The following is a 24739-nucleotide window of genomic DNA, read 5'->3' as shown; positions in this document are numbered from 1 at the left end:
CCAAAAGCCAAAGAGGTGTAGTTTTTAAGTGATTTTACTAAAGAATTATTATTATTTCCATGGGAAACTCAGTTAATTTCTATGATAAATGTGGACTTGTTCACATTACTTGTTTGGACAAAGCAGAAAGTAAACAGGCAGCAATCATCTCATGCTTCCCCACACACGTGCATGCATGCACACACAGACACACACACCTTTTTGCTTATTATTTTGAAGCCTCCAAAAAAGCAACATCATTACAATACATTACAGTCTTCTGAACACCCCAGTAAAGACCGGGTGAAATATTTTCAGTTAAAACATGTTCTCTATGTAAACTTCTCTACTGCCTGCTGCACTTTCTCCCCTATACATGTTGGTAGGTCAAATGGTTTTCTAGATACGATGCCCAACTTCCAGATACCCTGTTTCTCAGTTCCTCTTTGCAGGTTGCCTGGTTCCCTCCTTATTCTTCAGGATACCCAACCCCCGGTAATGGCCGTAGCCACTGGTAGTAACCCGCATATGCATATATATGGGTGTGCAACCGTCTCAGGATGCAATTAGGATTCTTAGAACTGCCTTAGGAGTCTTAAACCCACTCAGTAAGCAGTATCTAATCAGTATTACTACTTCTTTTGCAACTTCTCATCTGCTGTTATAAGAACCCACATCACACATCAACCCAGAAAAGGTACATGATATTACTGTATTTCTTAAATTTCTTGTTATTTAAGCAGAAATATTTATTTAGTGCTAAAATAAATTTCATAAAAGTAGTTTCTTATTTTGCCAAAACTTAATAGTTAATTCTATTACTGAAAAGGGAAACAAAACTGTAGACATGTATAATTAAGTATTAGAATTTCAAGCCATTTAAAAGCCCCAAATCATTTTAAATCACAAGAAATATAGATCTAAAGCATACAATTGCACGGAGTAAGAAATCCCAGTTTTTTCTTATACTCACTCACCTCAAAATACAGAGGCAGGCCTTCCCTCCTGATGTCAACCGGCAAAATCCAAACCTTTGTTTACTTTCAATGTCTGTAAGCACAAAGGTAAAGTGCTGTCCTACTTGGTTTTGGGACACCCTAAAGAAATTAGACAAAAAATGAAAAAGGCAAAATTAAATATTCTGAAGTGAGATGCAAAAGTCTCAATGATACAAATACTTTAACCTGTAGCAGTGATAACTATACTTTTCTTGGGAAAGAACAGAACAGCGGCATCAACTTTGAAAAATGGTAATATAGTGACATATTTTCATACATCCTGGAAAGACGTTCGCTGTTGGTCCTTATCTTCAAGGTACTCAGTGACCTGGCCCAGGTTATCTAGAAATCTGTCTAAAGCTCCAAGACAAAGGCCTGGAGTATGTTTAAAGGTTCTGCTGTGTGTTGGGGTGCAATTTTTTTTTTTCCACTTTTGGTCCCCAAAAAAGCCCTAGTACAGATGGTGTTCACCTGCAAAAATGACCTTTGATCAAGAGGGCTATTTTCATTTGGGAAATTGTTTTAAATTGCACTCATAAAAAAACTCTTTTGATGGTAAGAGCTTCATCTCCACTTTAATGGATAACTAATTTAATACCTATAAGTTTACAGAAGAATAAAAAAGACACTGTTCCTAAGGCTTAATGGAACTTTTTACTACAAGGGTAGTGTTCACCTGCGTAAGAGGCATGTACACACGCGCACACACACACACACACACACACACACACACACAAATACATGTTAGTTAGAATACCACTGAAGTTACAAAATCAAGCATTCGAAAGTCAGGAAATGCTATGAAACATAGGCTGCTGTTACCTGTTACCTTTCCAACATGTTAAAGGCTTCTAAGACAGAAGTGTTTGTGTTTTAAGACAGGAAAAGACAAGTTAAGTGGGCTCGGAGCATCTCAGAGTTATACCTTTCTGGCCAAGGATGATCTCCAGCTCATGTTAGGCAGCTCATATTGCAGTAGCATTAGCCTATTTGGTGGGGAAAAAACAAACTGGAAGCAGTCCTCCAGCATCCCAGGATATAGCATTTCTGGCACCCCTACATGGACAATGGTGAGGGGACCAGGGGACATTACTCATGAAGAAAGACCAAGGGAACTGGGCTTATTTAGTCCAGAGAAGAGGAGACTGAGAGGAGACTTAATATCAGCCTTCAACTACCTGAAGTTGGGTTCGAAAGAGGGTTAAGCTAGACTGTTTTCAATGGAGGCAGAACAAGGAGCAATGGTCTCAAGTTGCAGCAAAGTTAGTTTAGGTTACATATTAGGAGGAATTTTCTCACAAAGAGGGTAGTAAAATACTAGAACAGGTTACACAGAGAGGTGGTGGAAGCTCCATCCTTGGAGGTTTTCAGAACCTGGCTAGACAAAGCTTTGGCTGGAATGATCTAGTTGAGAATGGTCCTGCTTTGAGCAGGGGGTTGGACTAGATGAGTAGTCATCAACCAGGGGTATCTGTACCCCGAGGGGTACTTAAAAAGGTCATAGGGGGTATGCAGAACTGATGCAGCCGATAATGTGGCTAAATGTTACATGCATGCAGGCAGCCAGGAGTGGGACTGCAGCAAATTCTGAAGTGGCTGCAGCCCCTCCTGTAGCCCCACGCCCAGTGCCACCACCGCCCACCCAGAGTGCAGCCCAGGTCAAGACGAGTTCAGTGCAGCCCTGGCCACAGTCTGCAGCTACAGCTTGGCCCGCCCCACCCAGCAGGCAGAACTGGGGGCACACGCGCTGCCCTCCCCATGCCCTCTCAGAGTGCATGCAGTAGCAGGAGCTGCTCCCCTCATTCCCCCCAATGAGCTGCTCATGGCTCCGTCCCAAGCTCCACCCCAGCTGTGCAGTGCCTGCCCCTGCCCAAACCCCAGCCCCACTACTATCCTCACTGTGGAGGCCTCAATTTGCTTCTCCTCCCCACTCCTTAAAAACAAGAAAAAACTATAAAGGAGTACATGAGCTGACACTTTGAGACAGAAGGGGTACACTTGTTAAAAAAAGACTGAAAACTCCCCAACTAGATGATTACCCCAGGTCTCTTCCAACCCTAACTTCTATGATTCTATGACTAATGCTCCTGACTGGTAGATAACTAGGGAGAGCTTGTAGTGAGCTGGTGATCCACGGGGATGGGGGAGGAGGACAGGTGAGCCGTAGGGGCCAGAGGCTGTACCCTAGAGACTGGGGGGAAGATAAGGGGAAAAGGCTGGAAAGTGGGGGAGCCTGGCAGCTCCTAGCCACACCCCTTCTCCCCAGCCCTCTAGCAGCAACTCAAAGTAGTGCATGTCAGAGTGGGTATTATGCAACTGCTCACAGCACCTGCTAACTAAATACCGCAGAGTTAGCATATTCAAACTGTAATGTCTAACAATACTTACAATGGGTGCATCTACACAAGTTATTTACTGTGGAGATGGCTACTTAGCTCTGCATTAAACATTTCAGTGTCTACACATGTGCCCCTAGGTAGGATTACCATATTTCCAGTTCCAAAAATGAGGACACCTGTCAGGGAGGCAGGGAAGAGGTTATATGATTGTGGTGGGGACAATGATATGAGGATGCCCTGCCCATTCTGTTGACCCTCACTTCCAAGCCACAGCCCCCCACAGCCTTGCTGCTGACCCCTGGCTCTGCCAGTGACCCCTCACTCCCAACCCATAGTACCCCACCCCCCTGGGCCATGCTGGTGCGCCTCACTCCCCACCTGCAGCCCTCCCATCCCTGCTAGTGCCACTCACTCCTGACCTGCTCCCCCATCCATGCTGGTAGCCCTGATTCCCAACCTGCAGCCCCCTGGCACTGCCAGTGCCCTGCACTCCCAACCCACAGTCTTCCCCGCTACCATTGCCCCTCACTCCCAAGCAACAGCATCCCTGCCCCTGCCCCAACCTGTTGATGCCCTCACTCCTGACCCACAGTCCCTTGGCTTCCCCAAACCCTCCAGCGCCCCCAACCACCTCACCCCTGCAAGCAACAGCACCAGTTCACTGCCCACTGCAATCAAAGGGCTCCCCCACGCCCTCCACCGCTACAGAGGCAGGCACCTTTCCCTCCCAGCAGCCCTGCTGGGTAGCTGGACAGCTCCCCCACCCCCCCAACAGGCCAGCCAGGTGCCTGAACAGTGTCCCCCGGCACCACCAGGCACCCCCCCACGCACATACCCTGCCATACACACACAAACACAAACTCAGATGCCCCCAGCCCCCAAACCCTGGCCCTCCAACCCCCATGCCCCACAGACTTACCTGCATGCCAGCCATGTGAGTGTGCACATGCATGAGTGTGCACATGCATGTGGCACTCCTTGCCTCCAATCACCATTCCCCCAACTCCCCCCAGCCCCAAGCATCTCCTTGCTGGGGCAAGCCAGGAAGTGCCAGTAAAAACATTGATACTGAACAGAGGAAAATCTCAGACATTTGATCATATTTTAAAAAACTGCCCAGACGGAGATAGGAGGATCCAAAAAAGAAGACATGTCCTAGAAAACCTGGACACATGGTAACCCTACTATTAAGGTTCAGGAAACTAATAAACTCCACAACAGGGTAATACTTGTAAATACCTGCTTCAGAGGTTTTTCATGCACAGGAGTGCATGTGCAAATGCTGACCTGCCTGGCTGGGGCACAATGATGCTTCAGTGCAGGGGGTGCCTGCTGGCTAACTCCATGATGAAGCACCCTCATGTCCCAACCAGCTCCTCTGCAGCTCATTAAGACTTGTTGGAGCAGCCTGGGGCTGGCAGGCTGGCCCCCCATGCTCCTGTCAGCCAAACCTGCTCTAACCTGGCTAAATGTGCCACAGTCTAGGCACACATGTAAATGGCATGCTCAGGAGCAATACACTCTGGAGTTTATTGCTATGCATTAATGGCATGTGGAGACACACGTGATAACAGATTGTAGAATGATACACACACGAGAGTGCTAAATTAAGGCTGCATTGCAGTTTCACTGGGGGGCTTTTCACCGCTCTCACCCTCAAGCTCTTCATCCCCCTAGCTTCCTGCTGACTTTATCTCAGTTTTCCCCTCCTGATTCCTATAGAAACTCTGCTCCCTCCAAAAGCTGTAGAACTTCTTACCCTCCCCCTACTTTCCATCCCAGTCTTCACCCAGGCTGCCATATCCAATCTGCTCTCTCTCTCTGCCTCCCAAGGTTTGAAAGGTTTTTTTTTTTGAATGCCCCATCTCCCAAGATCTGACTCTTGCCTCCTCTTCATTTAAATCAAACTCCTTTCTCCTGTGCATTTTCTGGACTTTAGCACAGGGACTAATGAGTGCATGAGAAAGCAATTCCCAGGACAGCATGCTCTTAGCTGGTCAGGGTCTAGGTACCAGAAGTAAGAACAACCAGACTGTCTCGTTCAGGCCTCCAGTCCCAGGCTGGAGTGAACCAAGTGCAAATGGACTCTTTAGTAAATTTAGCTGAAATTCTAGTAAGGTGCAAGTAGGTGTGAACCAAGATTTTAACTCTGCTGTTCTTTTAAACAAATGGTAAAAGATATTGTAAAGATACTCCAAGTACAGATACACCTAGTGTCCCCTTGCAAAATCTGTATTTCCTACTCCACAGCTTGGAGCTGTTATAATTAACGTCTCAATTCCATTAATATGGAAGGACAATGTTTCTATCATTTTTTAAAAAGTCTTAGGTAAGCAATCAGCTTGAAAAAGTTCAACACAAAACCAGTTTCAACAGAAAATGAGAGATACACAATGATGCTTATGTTCTGTTGAAGTTCGTTTTCAGATGGACTTCTCTGAACAACCCACACACAAAGAATGTTTATCACGGCATTTAATGTAACACTGGCAGATGCTTAGATAGAACATGGTACAAGAATGTGTAGAAGAGAACTGTATGCTGAGCTGGTAAGACTGCCTATACTTAAAGGTGTATTTTCTTCCTATTACAAGACCTCATTTTCATTCTTTTACCTTTGCTATACTGTTAACTGACCAACTGAAGTATTCGTAACATCTGACACAGCAGGTTTTTGCCTATGAAAGCTCATGCCTCTGTAGCAGTTAAGTTATGGACAAGCCTTTCTTCCAGCACAAACAGAGAGCATATATCAGTTCAAAGGGTTTTTCAGAGAAGCAAACTGGCTCTTATGCAAAAAAAAAGAAAGAGAGAGCACTACTAACCAGGAAGCTCTCTCTCCTCCTGAGCCAAATTGAATAGCTGTATACTTCTTTCACATGATGAGGGTCTCCAGTATCCCACAGTGTTCTGGCTCCTTCTCTTCCTCTCTGAGGACGGAGGGAAAGTACTGGCTCCCTGACAGCCTACCTAGGGGCAAGCTGTCAGCGAGCCCTGTGATGCCCCTGCTGCCAGTGTCAATGCCTCCATTGCTAACCAGACCCAGATCCCACCCCAGTCTGTGCAGGTGAAGGGTAGGGAGGTCATTCTCCCATGGCTGGATACATTCTAGGTATCCCTGCAGGGGTCAAGACATGGGGAAATGCCCCTTACCCCTGAATCCTACAGATTAGCTATCTGGCAGGATGGGAAGTAGGGACATTCCTCCATGGCTGGAAACCTCCCCAGGCTCTAGGAAGGTTCGAGCTGAGGCACATCTGCCTCCTGGCCAACACACAGGTCCAGGGTCAACTTGGTCTCTAAGCAGAGTGAAGGAGCATTTTCTCACAGCTGCATCCATCCCAGTGCTAACTCAGGTCCAGCTGTGCTGCCTGTTTCCCTTTTCTTGAACAGACCAGGACTCTAGTCTGTGCATGGGGTATAATGGGACATTTCCTCCCAGCTGAACCTGCCCCAAGCTGCCCCTGCCTTCCATCCCATGCACACCTCTGGGTGGTCTGGAGCTGTGCACAGGGAAAGGAGGGGCTGTCTTCTTCACTGTGCACAAATGGAAAATCACAAAAATCAACTAGTACAACTTCATTTTCACAAACATTTGCCATTCGTTTCCCAAAGGATGCTGGAGAATATGCAGTACAATTTTTAAACATATATAATGTATCACAACTCACAAAAGCAAATAGAAAACTTATTTTAAAATGTTATTTTAAGCATAATTAGTGTATCTAACCTGTGTATACCCAAAGCCCTTGATAGCTTGTGAGAGATTACCTTACAGAGCATTCTCACTATCTGCAACCATCATATAATCCATGATTGCCTGAATCACTAAAACTCTATTGCCCATTAACAAAGCTGAAGATAATAGTGAAACAATACCTTTCAAAAATGCTTCCTAAAGAAAAATGCTTTATCTGAAATCCAGCAGTCTTCAAAAGGAGCTGTGCAAAAAAAAAAAAAGCACCTTTTCATCCACGCTTTCCCAAATAATGAAGACTTCAAGGCCCGTTTGCCTTTCCTGTGAATCACTTGTTTCCATCAGATTGCAAACAAGCAAAAGGATCCACCTTCCTGGACCAGACTGCAGGATCAGAGTTTAAATTTTTGCATTAATTGTGGGATCTTAACCAACTACTTAGAGGAAAATCCATAGGAGGTTTTCCTTTTCTTAGAACCAAAATGGACCACATTTCAGTTTTATAGAAAATAGTCCAATAATACAGCAACTGGAAAGGTTGCTAAATGTCTATAAATATACAGACAGACCATAAAAACAAGCCTAAATATACCTAACTATAAAATCTGTAAAAAAAAGACTGAGCTGTCCATAAAAACACAAAGTAACCAGAGCTTGACTGAAGATCCCTCACCATAGGAAAGCGCTGAAAAACAAACAGATCCGAGCGGTGATACCTGGTGAATGAGTGGAAGTGTGGCACCCTGCAGGAAGCATTTCCTCGGGGGTCTGTAGACTGTAGCCCCTCCCTGACAGCAATGTGCTGCTGCTCTGTCCCTTCCTGCAACACTTCTGCAAGCAGGCACACAGTAGCCTGCTCTAAGGGTCCATGCGGGGACAAGGCGAGGGTAGGAGGGGGAGGCTGGTGGAGGGAGTGCAGAGCAGAGTGCAATTGGGAGCATCAGGGAATGGGGGTGTATAGAGGGCCCCTGGTGTGGAAGCAACATAGTACAAAATCATTGCTGCAGTGAAGAAGGGTTGCAAAACCCAAGATTTTTTTTAACTAATAATCTGCAAATTTTTTTATTGACAACCAAACTTTTTTACTATTATTTGTGTTAAACCCTAAAGTTGAACCCATCTTCATCCAGAGCCTAGCAGAAAGATTACATTTACATTATGTAAAACATATATCAGTAAAAAAAAGTTTAGTTTGCAGTAAAAAATCTGTAGCTTATCCATAAAAATCTTGTCTTAGGTTGGCAACCCTGTTTTTTTGGCCCTTCTAAATGTCAATGATAATTCAAACTAACTACATATTTTGAGATTACTTAGTGTCAGCATACATTACTAACACAAAAAATATTGGTATTTCAACTTGAATTTGTCTATCTACTGTATAACTTATGCTATGACAAATTCTCAAACTGTTCTGATTTCGGGATGAGGTCAACTGACTCCAATTAATCTGATATGTTTGGCTTCTTTGGTAACGTGATCTCTACTTTTGAAGTTCTCATCCATTCTCTATGCTACTACCAGATCCTGACAAAAGATGGCTGCTCTTTAAAATGATAAATCCCCTCATGTAAAATATAAGTTATTACCTATCATTAGGGTCTGGTTTAAAATCGCAATTTCACATTTTTCATACAAATCATGAAAATAAGTGATTTTCAAAAAAAATGTGATTTAAAACAAAATGCCATGATATAAGAGTTCCCAGCAAGTGGCCATATCATAGCTTTTCACTGCAACAAGATGGCTGCTACAGAAGTAAAGTATTCCCCAGCCAGCAGCAAAAGTCTAGCAGCTCAGAGAAGGGGTCGCTAAAGGGATGGTGGGAAGAGGGAACATGGGAATGAGTAGGGGAGGGCCTGTTTCATTGTCTAGGTGGAAAAACTGGGGCACAGGGGTTGGAGGCACCTGGGGGCTGCCCTGGCACCGGGTAGGGGAAGAGCTGTTTGCTTCTCTGGGCAGAAAAACTGGGATACCAGGGATTGGAGGCAGAGGGAGAGAACATACGTGAAGAGAAGCAAACAGTCCCTCCCCTACCAGGTGCCAGGGTCATCTGCCAAGGTAGCCCCCAGGTGCCACCAACATCCTATGCCCCAAGTTTTCCTGCCTGAAAGAGCAAACATCCATCCATCTTCCCCACATCCATCCCAAAGCTCGGGATGCTTTCTGATGCACCAGCCATCAGCAAACAGGAGCAATCAGGGGGCATCACAATCTGAGCATGAAAATGGCAGCCCCTGCCACAATTGTGCCATGATTTTAGCAAGCTAAGCTCGTGATTTAAAGTAGGCCCTACCTATAGTTCTACACTTCATATTGGAGAACAGAGTTAACTAGTATACTTGTGTTTGAAAAAAAAAAATTGTGCAGTGTTGGCTGAAAGTAGCTAATTCCAGCTGAATGAGGTTCACAATTCTTGACCTAAAAGAACAGATGCAAATTGTTACATATTCTGTCATTGACCTTTTATTCACTCTCACATTCCTCTCTTCTGCCTTCCTTTCCATATGCAACTCCTGCAATGCATACTTATATTTAATCTTAGTTTAACAGCAATAAATCATTAAATAGTGGAGAATGTGTATAAACACCTATTAGCTGTACAGACTACAAAGGGCTCTTTCAGGGTCACTACAGTCTATCGCATGAATAAATCAAGTTTTAAAAAATGTCTAAATACATATTTACATAATACTGAAAAGGCTCTTTGGACTATACTTTTAAAGATTTTTATTCATACTATAGTCATTATAGGGACATAATTTTAAGGCTGCCTTGAGATCTGTGGTTACGGTGGAAATTAAACCCCTTCTTCACATATGAGAATTAGTGTGTATCATCACCAAACTTGCACCATTTTATATAATAATCAGAATTAATTCTCTAGTTACATGCCAATCCATTTAACAGTTTAAGGGAGGGAAGTTATTAATGTTAACAACTTTTTTAGCTTGTTGAATTTCTCAACTGGCTTGTGTTTTAAGCAGATAGATTACAGTTAAACATCCATGAATGGGCTAGGATTTGGGAGTTTTTTTTAAAGAGAATATAAAAGAAAGTTATTAACACATTTTATTCTATCTCTGTCTATTAATGCCAAAGAAGTCAATGACTAAAGCAATAAAAGAATCCAAAGAAAGGCCACACATATGATTAGAGGTCTGGAGGACAGGCCACATGAGAAGAGGCTAAAGGGCATGCGACGGTTCAGCCTAGAGAAGAGAAGATTTAGTGGGGACTTAGTGACAGCCTATAAGTATATAAGAGGCTAACATCAGGTGTTAGGAGAGCATCTGTTCACCAAGGCAGCTCAGGGGAAGACGAGGAATAATGAACAGAAACTGCTAGAAGATTGCTTCAGGTTGGACATAAGGAAAAACTGCTTTATGGTTCACATGTCCAGAAAATGGAGCAAACTCCCCCCAGAGGTAGTACAGTGTTTTCAATTACACAAATACTGAAAGCAACCACGTAGGCATCTACTTAAATCATGCTGGCTGCCAATTATTTTCAGGTGGTCATTGCGCTCACAGCTGCTGATCTCAGATGTTCTTGCAGTGGGTGCCATTTTTATTTTGGTCCCCTTCATGCCACTCATCGAGAGTCCAGTGGTCTCTCCAGCCCTCACCGCTTTTTTTTTTTCTTCTGGCAGGCATTGGCATGTTCAATGCTCAAAAACAGCCACTGAAAAAATGGCCCCCACCACTGTTAGGGGCAAGGGGCTAATCTGAAGCAGCAGGAGCCAGCGGGGAAAGAGGTGGATAGCGAATGGAAGCGGGGATGACTATGGAACAGGCAAGCAGTATAGAACAACCAATGGGCTGCCGATTTCCACTCCCTTCCCCCACAGCTCCCACCACTTCAGTTTAACCCGCCCAAGTCTGTACAACCTGCTTCCATGTCCCCCCTCCCACCAAGCATAGTCACATTCCCCAGGGCCCCAGGCTGGCTTATCACTGTAGCCTTGCCTGACCAGCCAATTTCCCTTCCCCTCCCCATTAGCCTATATAAAAGCACATTCACATTTCATTGAAGTGATGCTTCACACAATCCATGGCAGAACTGTGCTTTGCTTTGTGGACTGTCTTTCCACTCATCCTGATCTTAGGAGCAGCAGCCAGCCTCCGTGTGCTTAATGCACTGTCTCTTTAAATCCTCCTGGTTTTCCATGCTGCCCAGTGACTGGGCTCATCAGCATGTTGATTGGCTCAATCACTAAGCCTGGCTGGGAGACCCTGTATTTTCCCTGGGGCTGCGGAGGAAGGTTTCCCACACTTCCCTTTGCTCACTGCTTGCTACTGCTCATCTCACGTAAATATTTTTTTCCCTTTTTCCACCCTCCTCCAGGTGATTTTGTACCAATTGCAGGTGGGAAGGGCATTTTCATGTTCTTCAGGGAAAGTGGGGGATTTCCTGCTTTCCCCCCAAAAAAACCAAAAACACAATTTAAGTAGATCTCTTTGAATAAGGAAAGGTAATTCTATCATTTTTTGTGACCTTTTGCTTCTTAATCCATCTCAATATATGATCAGGTAACATAAAATAACTAACTTGGATCACAAGTTTCACTTTGATCTTTCTTAAATTTGTTGACCAAAGGAACTTACACAAAATATAACATTCAAATTTCACACTAACATTTTCTGTACATGTAAAAGAATACATAACTTGGTATGACTGAAATATTCGAAACAAACTATTACACTTCGGTTAGGAATAAATGTTGTGTTTATCCCTGGACAAGCTGTGCATCTCTGTTTGCCCCCGAACAGAAATGTCCCAAGATTGGCATGTACACATATTGCTGGTCCAATCAGAGTTCAGTGAGCAGCTGAAGGCACTGCTGCTTTTTTGTCATTCATTTAATGATGGAGTCGATTTAGGTGCATTTTGCGATGTCCCATGAACCTTTTTTTAGGTTTTGTCTTGGGACAAACCACAAAATGGTTTATCCCAAGACAAATGTAACATCTTTTTGTAGCCTTGAACACTGAACAACCACACTCCAATCTTATGTCCAACCAACTGCGCATTGCTTCTGCCACGCAGTTTCTTTCCTTCTTTTAAACTTCAATAATAAAACTCTTGCTCCTTTATAATTATGGAATCACTTGCTATTTGCGTGACCTTGACAAAATACTTTTCTAAAGTCCCCTGTATGTTAACAAAGAACATTATAACAAAATCTCTGGCTATGGACAGAGGTAGAAGAGGAAGTTGCAGCTCAGGAACAGGCATCAGTTGTTATGCTATAACTGTTACCTCCATATCCTCCCATAGCAATTATACATGAGATAAATCACTGGAAACTTTTCTGTCAGCGAAACAGTGTTAGAGGTGCAATGGTTTTGCTAAACTTATACTACTAAAGAAGCATGCTGACATAACAGTTGCATCGTGCAGTTATGGATCAACCATGTATTTTCACGACTGTACAGGTGTTGGTCCCAATTAGTTTGGAGGTTTAACATTCCAATTTCCACAGTACAAAAAACTTATATGATCTTCTGTCCTAACAAAGACCCTCTCTATATAAGTAACACATGGCCTTCATTCACAAGGCATGCAGGTACATACTATTTGCTCCTATACACGTGCATGGAGACTGCTCCAATGTGCTGGAAACTCATTGAGTCTAATCAAGTCTGCTGAGCACAGAAACTGACATGCTCTGGTAGCCTTCCACATCACGTGTATCAGTGGTGCAGTGCACCCCTGCACTGAAAACACGACGGCGGGGCGCTCTGAACTAAAACTCATCACATGTGTTTTATTTCAAACATGTTTGATGACCTTTAGTTCAGGCACCCCACAACCATTTTTTTCAGTGCGGGGATGCACTGCACCGCTGATGCATGTGACATGCAGGCACTTTTAATTAGCATAGCTCACTAATTAAAGCACTCAGCTTCAAATCCCACAGCACATGTAAAAATGCTCTAGCATGTTACTAAGGCCAGACTCAAGGATGTAAATTTTTCTGGAATGAGTTCCAGTACAGGTGGAATGCTACATATAGTGAAATCTTTTTAACTCTGTATTTCCTTTTAGTATGTATTTTAGTAGTAACTGAAATGTGCTTTCACAACTCACTTCTAAAATAAGCTTGTCTACATGGGATAAATTGAACAGGTACATTTAACAAGGACTCTAAATCCAGTGATCTCCCATAGCCACTACCTATCATGCTTCTGGAAGTCACCTGTGCTTCTGCATCCACCAATTCCTACAACATATGCAAAGAAAAAGAGCATTAACCTCCACCAGCAGAAAAAAAGTGACATCATCTTTTACCTTTCCATTTGTTGAGCCTGCTAGGTCACTGGGAAAAATGTTCTGCACAGGAACCCAGATAGATTAGTGATAGTCTACAGTTACTGGGGAATTTTTCTTTCTTTTTGTGTACTGACAGGATTTTGAGTGCCTGGTCTCCAGCACACAACACTTCCCAAGTGATAAAGCAAAAGCAGCAGCTGAAATTAATGAGGTACTTTTCACTGTTGCTCCACTACTCCTAGTGATACTTCTGGGAAAATGCTACCTAGAAAAGCACATGTACTGTGCATTCTTCTTTTGGAAAGTGATCGACAGAAGGGTGTAATGGGACACCTCCCCAGTCCCAATGCTAGAATCTACCCAGGCGCACACACTGATCTGAGAGTCCACATGGCTTACTCAGGGCTAAGTACAGACAGTCAAAAAGCCCAAGGCTGAATCAGTCCAATCTTTGCAGGCTAGTCTAAGCTGCATAGAGTGAACCAATAAGCAAGTGAACAGGCATTCAATTTTGATTCTGGAAAAGCAGCCATGTGCCTGCACTGGTCCAAGCCAGAAGCTGGGGGGCACTAGAGCACACCTCCCTACTTGGCTGAAGGAGACAGCTTGGGCAAAGGCTAGACTGCCCACCCTGCAAGAAGAGGTTTGCAGGGGGAGGTGCAAGGACTGTGAGTCAACTTGAGTCTGGAGGGGATCTGAGATAGACGTTCAATGAACCAATTTAACCTAAATCAGTTTAGTCTGATACTATATTCATCTAGGTTTATCTTAAACCAGTTTTGGCCATTTTGAAAGTGGTTTATGTGCACTGAACTTCTGTTGTTTCACAGATCTGAACTGGTTTCTGATCACTTATACCAGTCTATGTGTAATTTCTGTCCCTTTACAAAAGACCTGGAACTCCTAGGGTCAAATGAGTACACTTATGAAAGCTTATAGGCATATGATGCATTTTTAAAAACTTTCAAAAAATAAATTGAAGGCATAGCTATCTCTAATGAAATTAAGGGTCTGACTTACATGAACAATATTAAAACTCAAAATAAAGACTAAAATGGATCTGCACATCACGCCATTATGTCCTTGTTTGTTTTGACTTTGAGGTTTTATGCAAACAGTATAAATTAAATTTTGATCAATCATATTGAACCTCCTTATTTTATTTACTTTTGAAATATACTGGCTTCACTTTCCCTATCCTTAATATTTCTCTGAGAAGTCCAATATGCTTTCATATTATTATAATAACAATAACAACAAAGCTGAACTGTGGAGGAAAATGGATTATATTCTACATGAAGCATGCTCTCTTCCCTGCATGCAATACACAATAAGTTCATGAAAGTGAGCTGATGGAGTAGCTGAGACTGGGACTTGGACAACTAGTGATCTGACACTCCAAGAGATAACTAGGAGGCTGGGATTACTGAAGCTTCCAGGTCTGGAAAAGCAGCTTTAGTGATACTCGATGACCTAACAAAGGCTTCATAACCTTTACATTTCAGAGGTGTACTACAAAACAGTCTGGCAGCAGAGGTTTTATACCAAGAATAGTCCACAGGAACAATCTAGAATTTTTGAGCAATTATAAAATAACAAGCTAGTATATACATACATACATTGCTGAGTAACAGGCCACCCACTCTACACCCATCTAGGGCTGAGGCTGAAGTCATCTGTCTATACACATACCAAATCTATTTTTGTTACTTGGCATCTAATCTATTTGGTCCATGTTGGAAGTGAGCTGACAAAATGATGCATGTGCACACAGGACTGAAAAGTCCCTAATTGAATCTACTGCAAGCCCCGAATCGAAGTGATATTGTCCTGTTCTCTTTACTCATACGACTGGGTATAGTGAGGAACAGCCTCTTTGGTTGTCTTCTTCCTGGGCTCATGAAGAATTAAGACCTCTCTTTTGGAAATTTCCAATGTTCTCCTATTGCCTTCCTTCTTCAAGACTCTCATATCCAAGACGCACAAATGCACTTGTCTGGGGAGCCGTAGTCTACAACACCGGTCTCCAACCTTTTTAAGTAGGAGATCACTTTTGGCATTTAAAAGCAACCGAAGATCTACCATGTGCTGCCACCGCTCCCCCCAACCCTGCCAAGCAGGTAAACCTGTGGGGATGACCGGGGGGGGGGGATGGCAGATCGAGGCAGAGGGAGAAAAAATTATTTGGGGACACACCTCCCCAGCAGGTAAGTCCCACCCAGCTGGGGCCCCACTCAACTTACCCCTGCCCCTGCCTCTGCAGCACTGTCCCCCAGGCCAAGCAGATAAGTCTGTGGGGAGGGAAGGAGGTGGGGAAAGAAGGCAGAGGGAGAAAAAATTATTTGGGGACACACCTCCCCAGCAGGTAAGTCCCACCCAGCTGGGGCCCCACTCAACTTACCCCTGCTCCTGCCTCTGCAGCACTGTCCCTCAGTGGGGTTCTCAATCTAGCTCCCTCCCCTTCCATCCTCCATGGACTGACCTGCTAGGCTGGGGTACCTTACCCCAGCCTCAGAAAGACTCCAAAAGACTCTGATATCTACTGCAAGAGGCTGTGAAATCTACCAGTGGATCAAGATCCGCTAGCTGGTGACCACTGGTCTACAGGCTGCTCCCAAAACATTAACAATGACCACAAAAGGCCCTTTGAAGTGCACTAGTTTAAGTAGATACTGGGCACATCTACACATGCATTTTATCTGGGATCAGTTTACTCGCAAGTAAACACTCCTAAGCAGGCATCTACATGGGCAGGGAAGCAGGAGAGGATTAGCTGCTAATGACACCAAACCCTACCCACTCCCTGGGGCACTGCAATGGGCCCCTGCTGCCAACAGGGAGAGCTCCAGGATCTCCCAGTGCCAGCTCTGCAGTCGCAGGGCTTGGCCTGAGAGATAAGGATCTCCCAGTGCTAGCCCCACAACCACGGAGCTGGTGCTGGGAGATAAGGGTCTCCCAGCCCAAATCCCATGACCATGGAGCTCTGGCTGCTCCCCAATTGTGATCTCAGAGCAGGGGACTTGGAGCTCCCTGTTGCCAGGGCAGGGAGACAACCCGGCAACAGGCAGCTCCCAGGGGCAAAGAACAAATCTCCTGCCCCTGGTGGCCAAGGTGTCTACACAAGCACTACTGTGCAGTTACTAATCTAAAGTAAATTTGCTACTTGCATTTGCAGGTAGTATATTTACTCATGATTAGCGAGGTTTACTGCACAGTAAGCATGTGCATGTAAAGATGCACATGTTTACTACTCAGTAAACTATACTACTGTGCAGTAAAGCATCTCATGTAGACGCACTCACTGTGAACCACCCTGAACCTTTGCTGGGAAGGTTGGCATATACATTCAATGCATGCATGCATAAACAAACAACATTAATAATGAATTTTCTGTATAAAACATTACATTAAAAGAAAAATTAGACTGCAGGACTTCAATCTTTACAGGCTTTCCTTGGGCTGTCCTCATGACAAAATCAGACTGCCACAAAAACTTGGATTAATATCTGTTTACAACATTCTGGACAGGTTGAAAAATATATGTTCCAACTGCAAAAGTGAGATGCAGAGTCAGTAGAAGATCACACAGCAAATCTGCAACAGAGGCAGAAATGGAATCCAAGTCTCAAATTTCTTTCTACTACCTTAATCACAGGACCATTTTTCTCCTTTTGTCTGACTCTTGCTTCATTGTGAAAACCCACAAAACATGCACAGCGAATAAGGCAAGATTCAGTCACAGTATATTCTTTTTTCCCCTGTCTGTCCACTTTGTGCACTCAGTTAGGCAGGGGTCCTGGGGGAAAATGAAGTAGCATGTGATCGTGTAATCAGTGCTGTGCAGGGCCTCTTAACTGTGCTTTTCAGAATTGGAAGGCTTACCTTTGTGACTTCAATGTTTCTTTTTTAATTTCTATTTAAGCAAGCAAAAAATTCTACTGTATTCTACTAGTCTCAAGATTACTCTATAATGCAAAATATATACAATCTATAAGGCAAGAGCTTGTACCTCATTTTATTTAATGTTTTTCTTCATTATATGGAAAATAAGAGGCTTCCTCTGACCCGTCTGAACACACCTTTTAAAATTATATTATTCAATCCCTCCCTTATGAAACCTAAAATTCCATTCTATGTTAAATCCACAAATGCATATCCAGAGATGCTACTCCTGAGATGTCTTCTTCCAACTGAAATTTCCACTCAGTTTCATAACCATCCTTGTGAATTGCTAGTGGAATGCTGGGAGATCATTTGTTTTATGGTTTAACACCAGTTCTCAATCTCCATTGGACTCGTGGCACCCCTCCAAAACTCTCATGAATTACGTAGTACCCCACTGCAAAAACTAATTTATATATGACATTGCTTATTTCCTTGTAGAGGGACCAGGCAGTAGCGATGAAGGAGCAGCCAGGCAGGAACAAGCCTGAGCTTGAACTTACTTGCTTATCTCTACATCTTGCAGTACCCTTCAAAAATCTTGCAGCACCCCAGGGTGTCATTGCAGCCTGATTGAAAATAACTGGTTTAACAGAATCCCATGTACATAGCCAAGTCAAGTCAAGTCAGTCCCAAGGCCATTGCAACTGTTGGATGCTGTAACAACCCTCCTCCACTAGCCCCACCTAGCCCTTAAAACCAGTTTCCCAGCTCTTCTTGGGTCTACATCTTTTTCTCTTTCCCTCTACTGTGCCCCATATCATGGTGCTGGAAGGGGTGCCCAAACTTGTCACATGTTCAAACTATCACAGCTTCCTTCACCGCACAACATCCAACAGTTTGTGGGTTCCAATTTCTTGACTAATTTGCTGTTTGACAGACTCATTGGTCCATGCTCAGTATATGAAACATGCAGCAGCCTCCTAAAGCAGCACATTTCATGTGGCTCAATTCTGTTCCCCAACTTCTTAAGCGTCCACGCCTCAAAGCATCATAGAGATGGCCACAGCATGCAGCAAATGTAACTTTATCTTCAGTGTAATATTACTGCTTGTACATAAACAAAGTACAAATTTTATACCTTTCATAGATTTCATAGACATTAGGGCTGGAAGGGACCTCACGAGATCATCAGGTCCAGCACCCTGACCAAGGGGCAGGAAGTAAGCTGGGGTCAGATCACCCCAGCAAGATAAGCATTTATATCCTGTCCAAATCAAGTCCAATTTCCAGCCAACCTACTAAAGTACTATGTGCTACTGAAAATATCCCTGCCAAATTTCAAGTTTCTATGACTTGACCTTGGTCACAAGAGCTATTAATAAAGGGTTGCATAAAATTGTTCTAAACTAAAAAAAAATAATAATTTCCTTACTTTTGGATATAATGCCTGAAATCAAATCTTAAACCAATAGGTAATACTTTGTGAAAGCAGTAAACTACTGAGAATAACCCAGTGAAATGGAAAGACGTAGGAAAGCTATACCAAAAATATAGACAATGCTTTGCCTGCTATCTATATGATGTCAAACAACAGATACTATCAAAACAAGCAAGCAAACAAAACAAAAACATACTATGTCTATGTTTATAAAGATATCTGGAATGGTTATACGGCCTTTTAATTTTTAAAACAGGCCTTCAGCAGGCAGAGTTAAATTTCGGATGTTGTTTTGGGAGCTTGTTCTACATATTATTTTATTTTAATATTTTACCTGTCTTTATATTTACCTGGATTCATTGTAAGTGGCCTGGAGCCTCTTCTGGGGAGGCTCTAAAACCAATTCATTAATTAATTTGTTTGGTGGTTTGTTTCTAAAAAAAAAAGTTGGGTTACTACAGCTTCATACACACCACTATAACTGTCCTTTTGAGAAAGACAATGGTTACGGATTAAGTTTTTGCCACTGGATGGCAGCAACAGAACCTCACCTGTTTTTGTCATCCCAAATTTGCTTTCTATGCTGCACCTTCACTATAATTTTGAAACAGATATGGGTGCCTATTTTAAGCACAATAATTTAAAAGTTTCAAATGCTGGAATGCAAACAGCATTAATATGGTTGTTTAACTTATAATAATTGTATAAGGGACTGTGTGTTCAACCAGTTCAAAAGTCAAATAATTTAAGTGGAATTTAAGATATAAAAAGGTAGATGGCCAAATTAGTTCATAAAACATGTATCTGTAAGGTTTCTGTGTCTCTCTCCAGCCTGTCTACTCCCTACAGAAAAAAAAAACAAGTTCACCTACAAGTTTCCATTTTATCTTCTGTTTCTTAGTGACTTTTTATCCTCAAACCTCTCCATATAATGAATGCTAATACCATACTGAGATCCTCTAGATCTGGATGATACCTGGATGCATCATACATTAACTATCCAAATCAATACCAGTAGCAATATCAGCTTCCTCAAACAGACATTACACCACAAGTTTTCTGAGCTATACATCTACAAAATTGTTTAAATCATCATTTACCATGTGGACAAATTAAAAACATTTTAGTTAATAAAAATATTTTGCATGAACTTTTCAAATGACTTGCAACTACAATGCCAAAGGCATACTAAAACTGACATTCAAATGCTGACATATAAATGTCTTGATTCTACTCTCAGGGGGAAAAAAAATGCTACTTATGCCCATTTAATTACTGGTATGAAATTAAATTTCTTTTGATTTGTCCTATACGATGAAACCCAAACAATATATTTTCAAACTGCACAATGGGAGCATCTATCTTAGTATGTTGCACCATTTCTGTAGAACTCTTGTCAGGAGGCAACTATTTTGTATCTTTACATTACACAGATGGTGTTTACAATTGGGTTGGAGGAAGTTGGAAGCAGGATGTAGTTCTATATCAAAACAGTATTCTTAAAATCCTATGAAGGATGTACTGTGCTTTGATATTTTTCTGCCAGTGTCTAACTACCTACTTGGAGAACAAAGGAAAAATAGGTCATACTGACTGTATTAGTCATTATTCTATTCATCCACAGGTGCAAGAATATGGGGGACAGTGCTTTTACTTCTGCTCCTATTTTTTACATTTTACCATGCAAAAAGTGTTTTCCTTAAATATTACAAATACAGGGAGTTAAATATTTTAAAATACATGACCATTGTATCACATACCTTTCAATGTCAAAGGGAAAGCAGAACTTTGGCACACTGTTCAGCACTTCCTGTAAAAACAGAAGGAAGAAAGTTAGGATTCTGATATTTTTATCTTAGGAGAAATTGCTATTCTATTTGCTAGAAAATCAAATTCAAGAAAATATTTGGCTGCAAGAAATATAGCACACGTTCCTTGACTGAAATAATTGATTATTAAAAAGGAATTAAGTTTGCGCTTTGGCAGATTGCAAAGACAATGCCATAGAAGCCCCAGGAGGGAAAGGCCTGGCCTGAAGGGTATTAACACCCTTCACATCCCCGCTGGGATTCCCTTCAACAAGGCCATATGGATTTTACAAGAAGCACCGCACCATATGGGTAAGCCACGTCTGCTGCTACTTGTACCACAGACTAGCCACAGGGACTTCTGACAGATCCTGGCTCAAAAATACAAATGTTGTTTCAATTAAAATGCAGGCAGAGAAAAGGGAATGAAGTTGGCAGCAGAATGAATTACTGAGAGGTATAACAACTCTATACATGTTTCATAGTCAATTGCTGAAAAGGATGAAAATCTTCTGTTGGTACAAAGCAGAAATCTATATGGTTAACCCTTTGGTAGAGTTGTAAGTTATACACAAGCAAACCTTACTATTAACAGAGGAAAAATATAACCAGTGCCACAGTGTTCAGATGCTAATGTAAAAGGATATTTAAAAGCTGTTTAATGACAAAAAATGTGTCTTAACTGAATATTAAAATATCCTTTTCTTTTGAACTACAAGGCATCGCTCTAGAAGAGAACAACTGTATCAGTTGTGAACAAATCAGTAGTAAAGTATATCACTGACTGGACAAAATCCTCCCTGTTGCCCCTACCCCCACTCCAACCAAAAAAAAGAAAAGAAAACCCTAGTAATTAATGCCTTGCTTCTAGCAAACCAATAGGGAAAACACCCCTTTGTATGAAATGTTTCAACTTGGGAAGACAATTTATGATAAAAATGTAGCTGGGTCAGAGAATTTATATTTTCTTATTGTACCAATCTTGCAAACATAAAAAATATAAAATTATGCAGGACATACAGAAGCATATAGACACATGAGAGTCAAGTCACACTGACTGTCTGCTTGCAGGATAGAGGATTTTGAGCTGCAAATTTCCAGTGACACAGGTGGGGATACAAGTGTTTGATTCTGACTGACAGCACCCACCAATCCCATTGAAGTCAATGAGCACTCAGCACTTCACAGGATGTGGTACCAGTTTCCATGAGTGAAAATCATGCAGATAAATTCCTGTAGACCACACTGAATACTTCCTTTCAAGATTTCCCAGATTCAATACATAGATGCATGAAAAATAATCATACACTAAACATTAAGGTATGCGTATTTTAAAATACTGTAATACATGCATTATTATTTACAACTCTTTCAAAGGTATATAGGGAGTCCCAATAGAGTACTATATTGGGATTTATTTTAAGAATAAAAAAGCTCATTGCTCCGGGTTCTGGACCAGTTTTAGAAACTCCTATGTACTGTGAGAGCAAAAATAAAAATAATTTGAAAGCAATATGCTATGTTTTGGAAAGTAATGCTAACTGACTTGATTATGAAAAATGTCTTTCTACACTGCACCATATATTATTCTTCTCAGAAGAGATCATTGCTCAGCCCCTGTTATGGCTGGCACGAGAGGCCACCATGGGAAGAGCTAGGAATAAAATAAAATCATAATATATTGAACCAAAGCTGAAAACAACAAAGTCAAACCAAAGGAGACAAAATGTAAACATATCATTGAAATATTTATTTAATATTTTCAAATAGTTTATTCTTTCAGGCTCCCAAACTTTGAATTTCCTTCTTCAGGGAAACAAATTTATTTTTAAACTCTAATTCCACAAATGCTAATTAGAAGCCCAGGTTTTCAGTACTCTGTCATCTTTGGCAATTCACAGACTTTAACATATCTTAGTTTACACACAACATTTTTAACTTAATATTGACTATATTAATTGCTGCTTGGTGAGCGTAGGACTGCTTGCACATTATGTAAAAGCAGTTGCAATATTAATCTAAATCTCCCAACTGGATCTTTTCTGAATAAATTACAGTACAAGTAAGAAAACAAAACAGAAATATTAATTCAATGTTTTGACTGAACAATGTGAAAATTATGAGTGCATTTTGCAACATTTTCAAGACTCAAATGAACTACACTACTTTCTGGTTGCTCTGCCTCTCACCCCTCCCCCGGCCCCAACCAATACACACGCACAAACTTCTGCAAAACAGCCTCAGCTCGCTTCCCAACTGGCAGGAGCATCCCTCAGGGGACAAGTCTTTAAACCTCCGCACTCTTTAAAATTCAACCAGCCAGCAGGTCTATAGACTGGTGTATAAACAGTATAGACAAAAAAATCCTCTCTCAGCTTATGTCAGTGACAAAGCAGCTCAGCAGTTGACTGCTTCTCCCCTGACAGTGTAAGCTGGGTTTACACAGATCAATAGATGGAAGTCCTACCTAGCTTCCAGGGCTCAGTCTTCTCCCTTAATTACAGGTGCTATTCAGATTTTCAAATGGAGGAAAATAACATGTATATATGTGATGCTTTCTAGATGTCTTTAAAACACTACTAGTGTGTAATTAATTGAAAAGAATAATCTCAGTTTTACATACACAATCACATAATAAGTACAGATTTTAAGTTGACACATGGTACTTGTGACTTTTTCCCCCAGAATAAAATATGAATTCTGGTCTCTAATAGAGCTTCATTTCCAAGGGAAATACATAAGCTATACCTTCTTCTTGTGCAGAAAAAGTGTGTTCATCAGGAAACAAGAAGAGTACGGTGACAATCTCTTTCATTTGATTAACAATAGGGCTTAACAAAAATAGGTGTTCTTCTCAGTAGGAAAAGGGTTGCATAGTTTTTCCCAACACAAGAATTATCAATGAATTATCAATGATTCATGTTACCAGTGAATCATCATCATCACTTATGGGCCTTATAATTCCAGATTTTGGTATTTTCAAAACAGCATACATTGTTCAAATAAGGAAAGAAGTTTGATGTGCAACTCATTACATACTGCAGTGTTCTCTTGAAAACAAATGAGAAATCTTACAGACCATCAAAAAAATTAATTAAATTGAAATTAAATCAACTAGCTGCTTCTTCACTATTTAGAAAGGTTTTTACATAAGCGTATCCACAGTCATGTAAGCTTCAAAAATCCCCACGCTACAAAATGGATGGATTCATTTACTCATAATAGCATGCTCTGTTGATAAAAATCTGTTCCCCTGGACAGAAACCCTATGAAGGGGAGAAAGGACTGTTCTCCCTCTGCCCACGGTTAGAACAAAACATCTAACATAATCCATATAAAGTCCGTTTTTCTTTAATGTAGTAGTAGATACTGCTAATCTCACACGGTTGTCATCCAGTGCTTCTATGTAGTTCACAGTTACACCCATTACACCCTTCCATGCCACCAGTCTGCTCACAACTACCACTCTCTGTGCTCCCATGGTGAGATAACCACTGCAGCAGCCTGAAATCCAAAAGCAGTGTTTTTTTTATATTGTTTCGTTTATTTAACTATACTTATATCTATGTAACTTTTTATATGACACCCATCACCTACATATTCTTCATCTACAGAACAATGATGATTTTTAACTCACTGATAAAGACCATTTGCTGTCAGAAGTCCATCTCCTGCCAATTGACAATGCAGCCTTGGGAAAAACTTATGGCCTGTCCTTTTGTTTAGAGGTTAGTTATCACAGACAGGGCAAGACTGACTTTTTTCCTTTAAAAAAAGGCAGTCATGGGCATAATGAGAGTGGAGGAACTTCACTACGTTATAGAAATCAGTATTCAGAAATGCAAAAGCCTATTTTAATTAATCTCCACGTTGTGATTGGATTAACCAACTAAGTAGATGAATTAGATTTTCCGCTGGTCAGAGAACTGCAAATGCACTAACATTTTGCTCAACAGTCCTTTCTCACCTAGAAGAGTATGAGGAAGAAAAATGCAGAACAAACTCATGGGCCAATTTAAATCAATGGCAAGTCTTACACTGACTTCAGGGGAACCAAAGTTTTGGCCATAATACCTATCCAGTACATTCTGTAAGAGGGACTTTTCATCCACCTTATTTTCATCCTAGAAGCAGAATTTGAATACACAAGTTGAAATTATGTCAGCTTCAGAAACATGGAGTCTGTAATGCATTGCATTTTGATAGTCAGTTTGAAATGAGGTACACTCAGTAATTAAACTTATGTACCAGAATGGCATGCATATCGACAGGAAAGGCAATTTGGTAACATATTCTTTTTCAACAAAGCTCTCTAACACCTG

General features: G+C 41.7%; 1 protein-coding gene across 1 annotated transcript in view; it reads right to left on the bottom strand.

Annotated features, from left to right (window-relative positions):
- Positions 1 to 24739, bottom strand: part of DENND1B (DENN domain containing 1B) — a 300147-nt gene that overhangs the window by 145325 nt on the left and 130083 nt on the right. Inside the window, exons 4-5 of the mRNA XM_019530566.1 lie at positions 20370 to 20419; positions 957 to 1076 (exon numbers count right to left, since the gene is read on the bottom strand). Coding sequence (XP_019386111.1) covers positions 957 to 1076; positions 20370 to 20419 — 170 coding nt within the window. The remainder of the gene's footprint in view (positions 1 to 956; positions 1077 to 20369; positions 20420 to 24739) is intronic.

This window comes from Crocodylus porosus, unplaced genomic scaffold (assembly GCF_001723895.1).
Source record: "Crocodylus porosus isolate Cpor-Errol unplaced genomic scaffold, CroPor_comp1, whole genome shotgun sequence".
Classification (NCBI taxonomy): domain Eukaryota; kingdom Metazoa; phylum Chordata; order Crocodylia; family Crocodylidae; genus Crocodylus; species Crocodylus porosus.
Note: the sequence above shows the minus strand (reverse complement) of the source record. Positions and strands in the feature narration are given on the sequence as shown.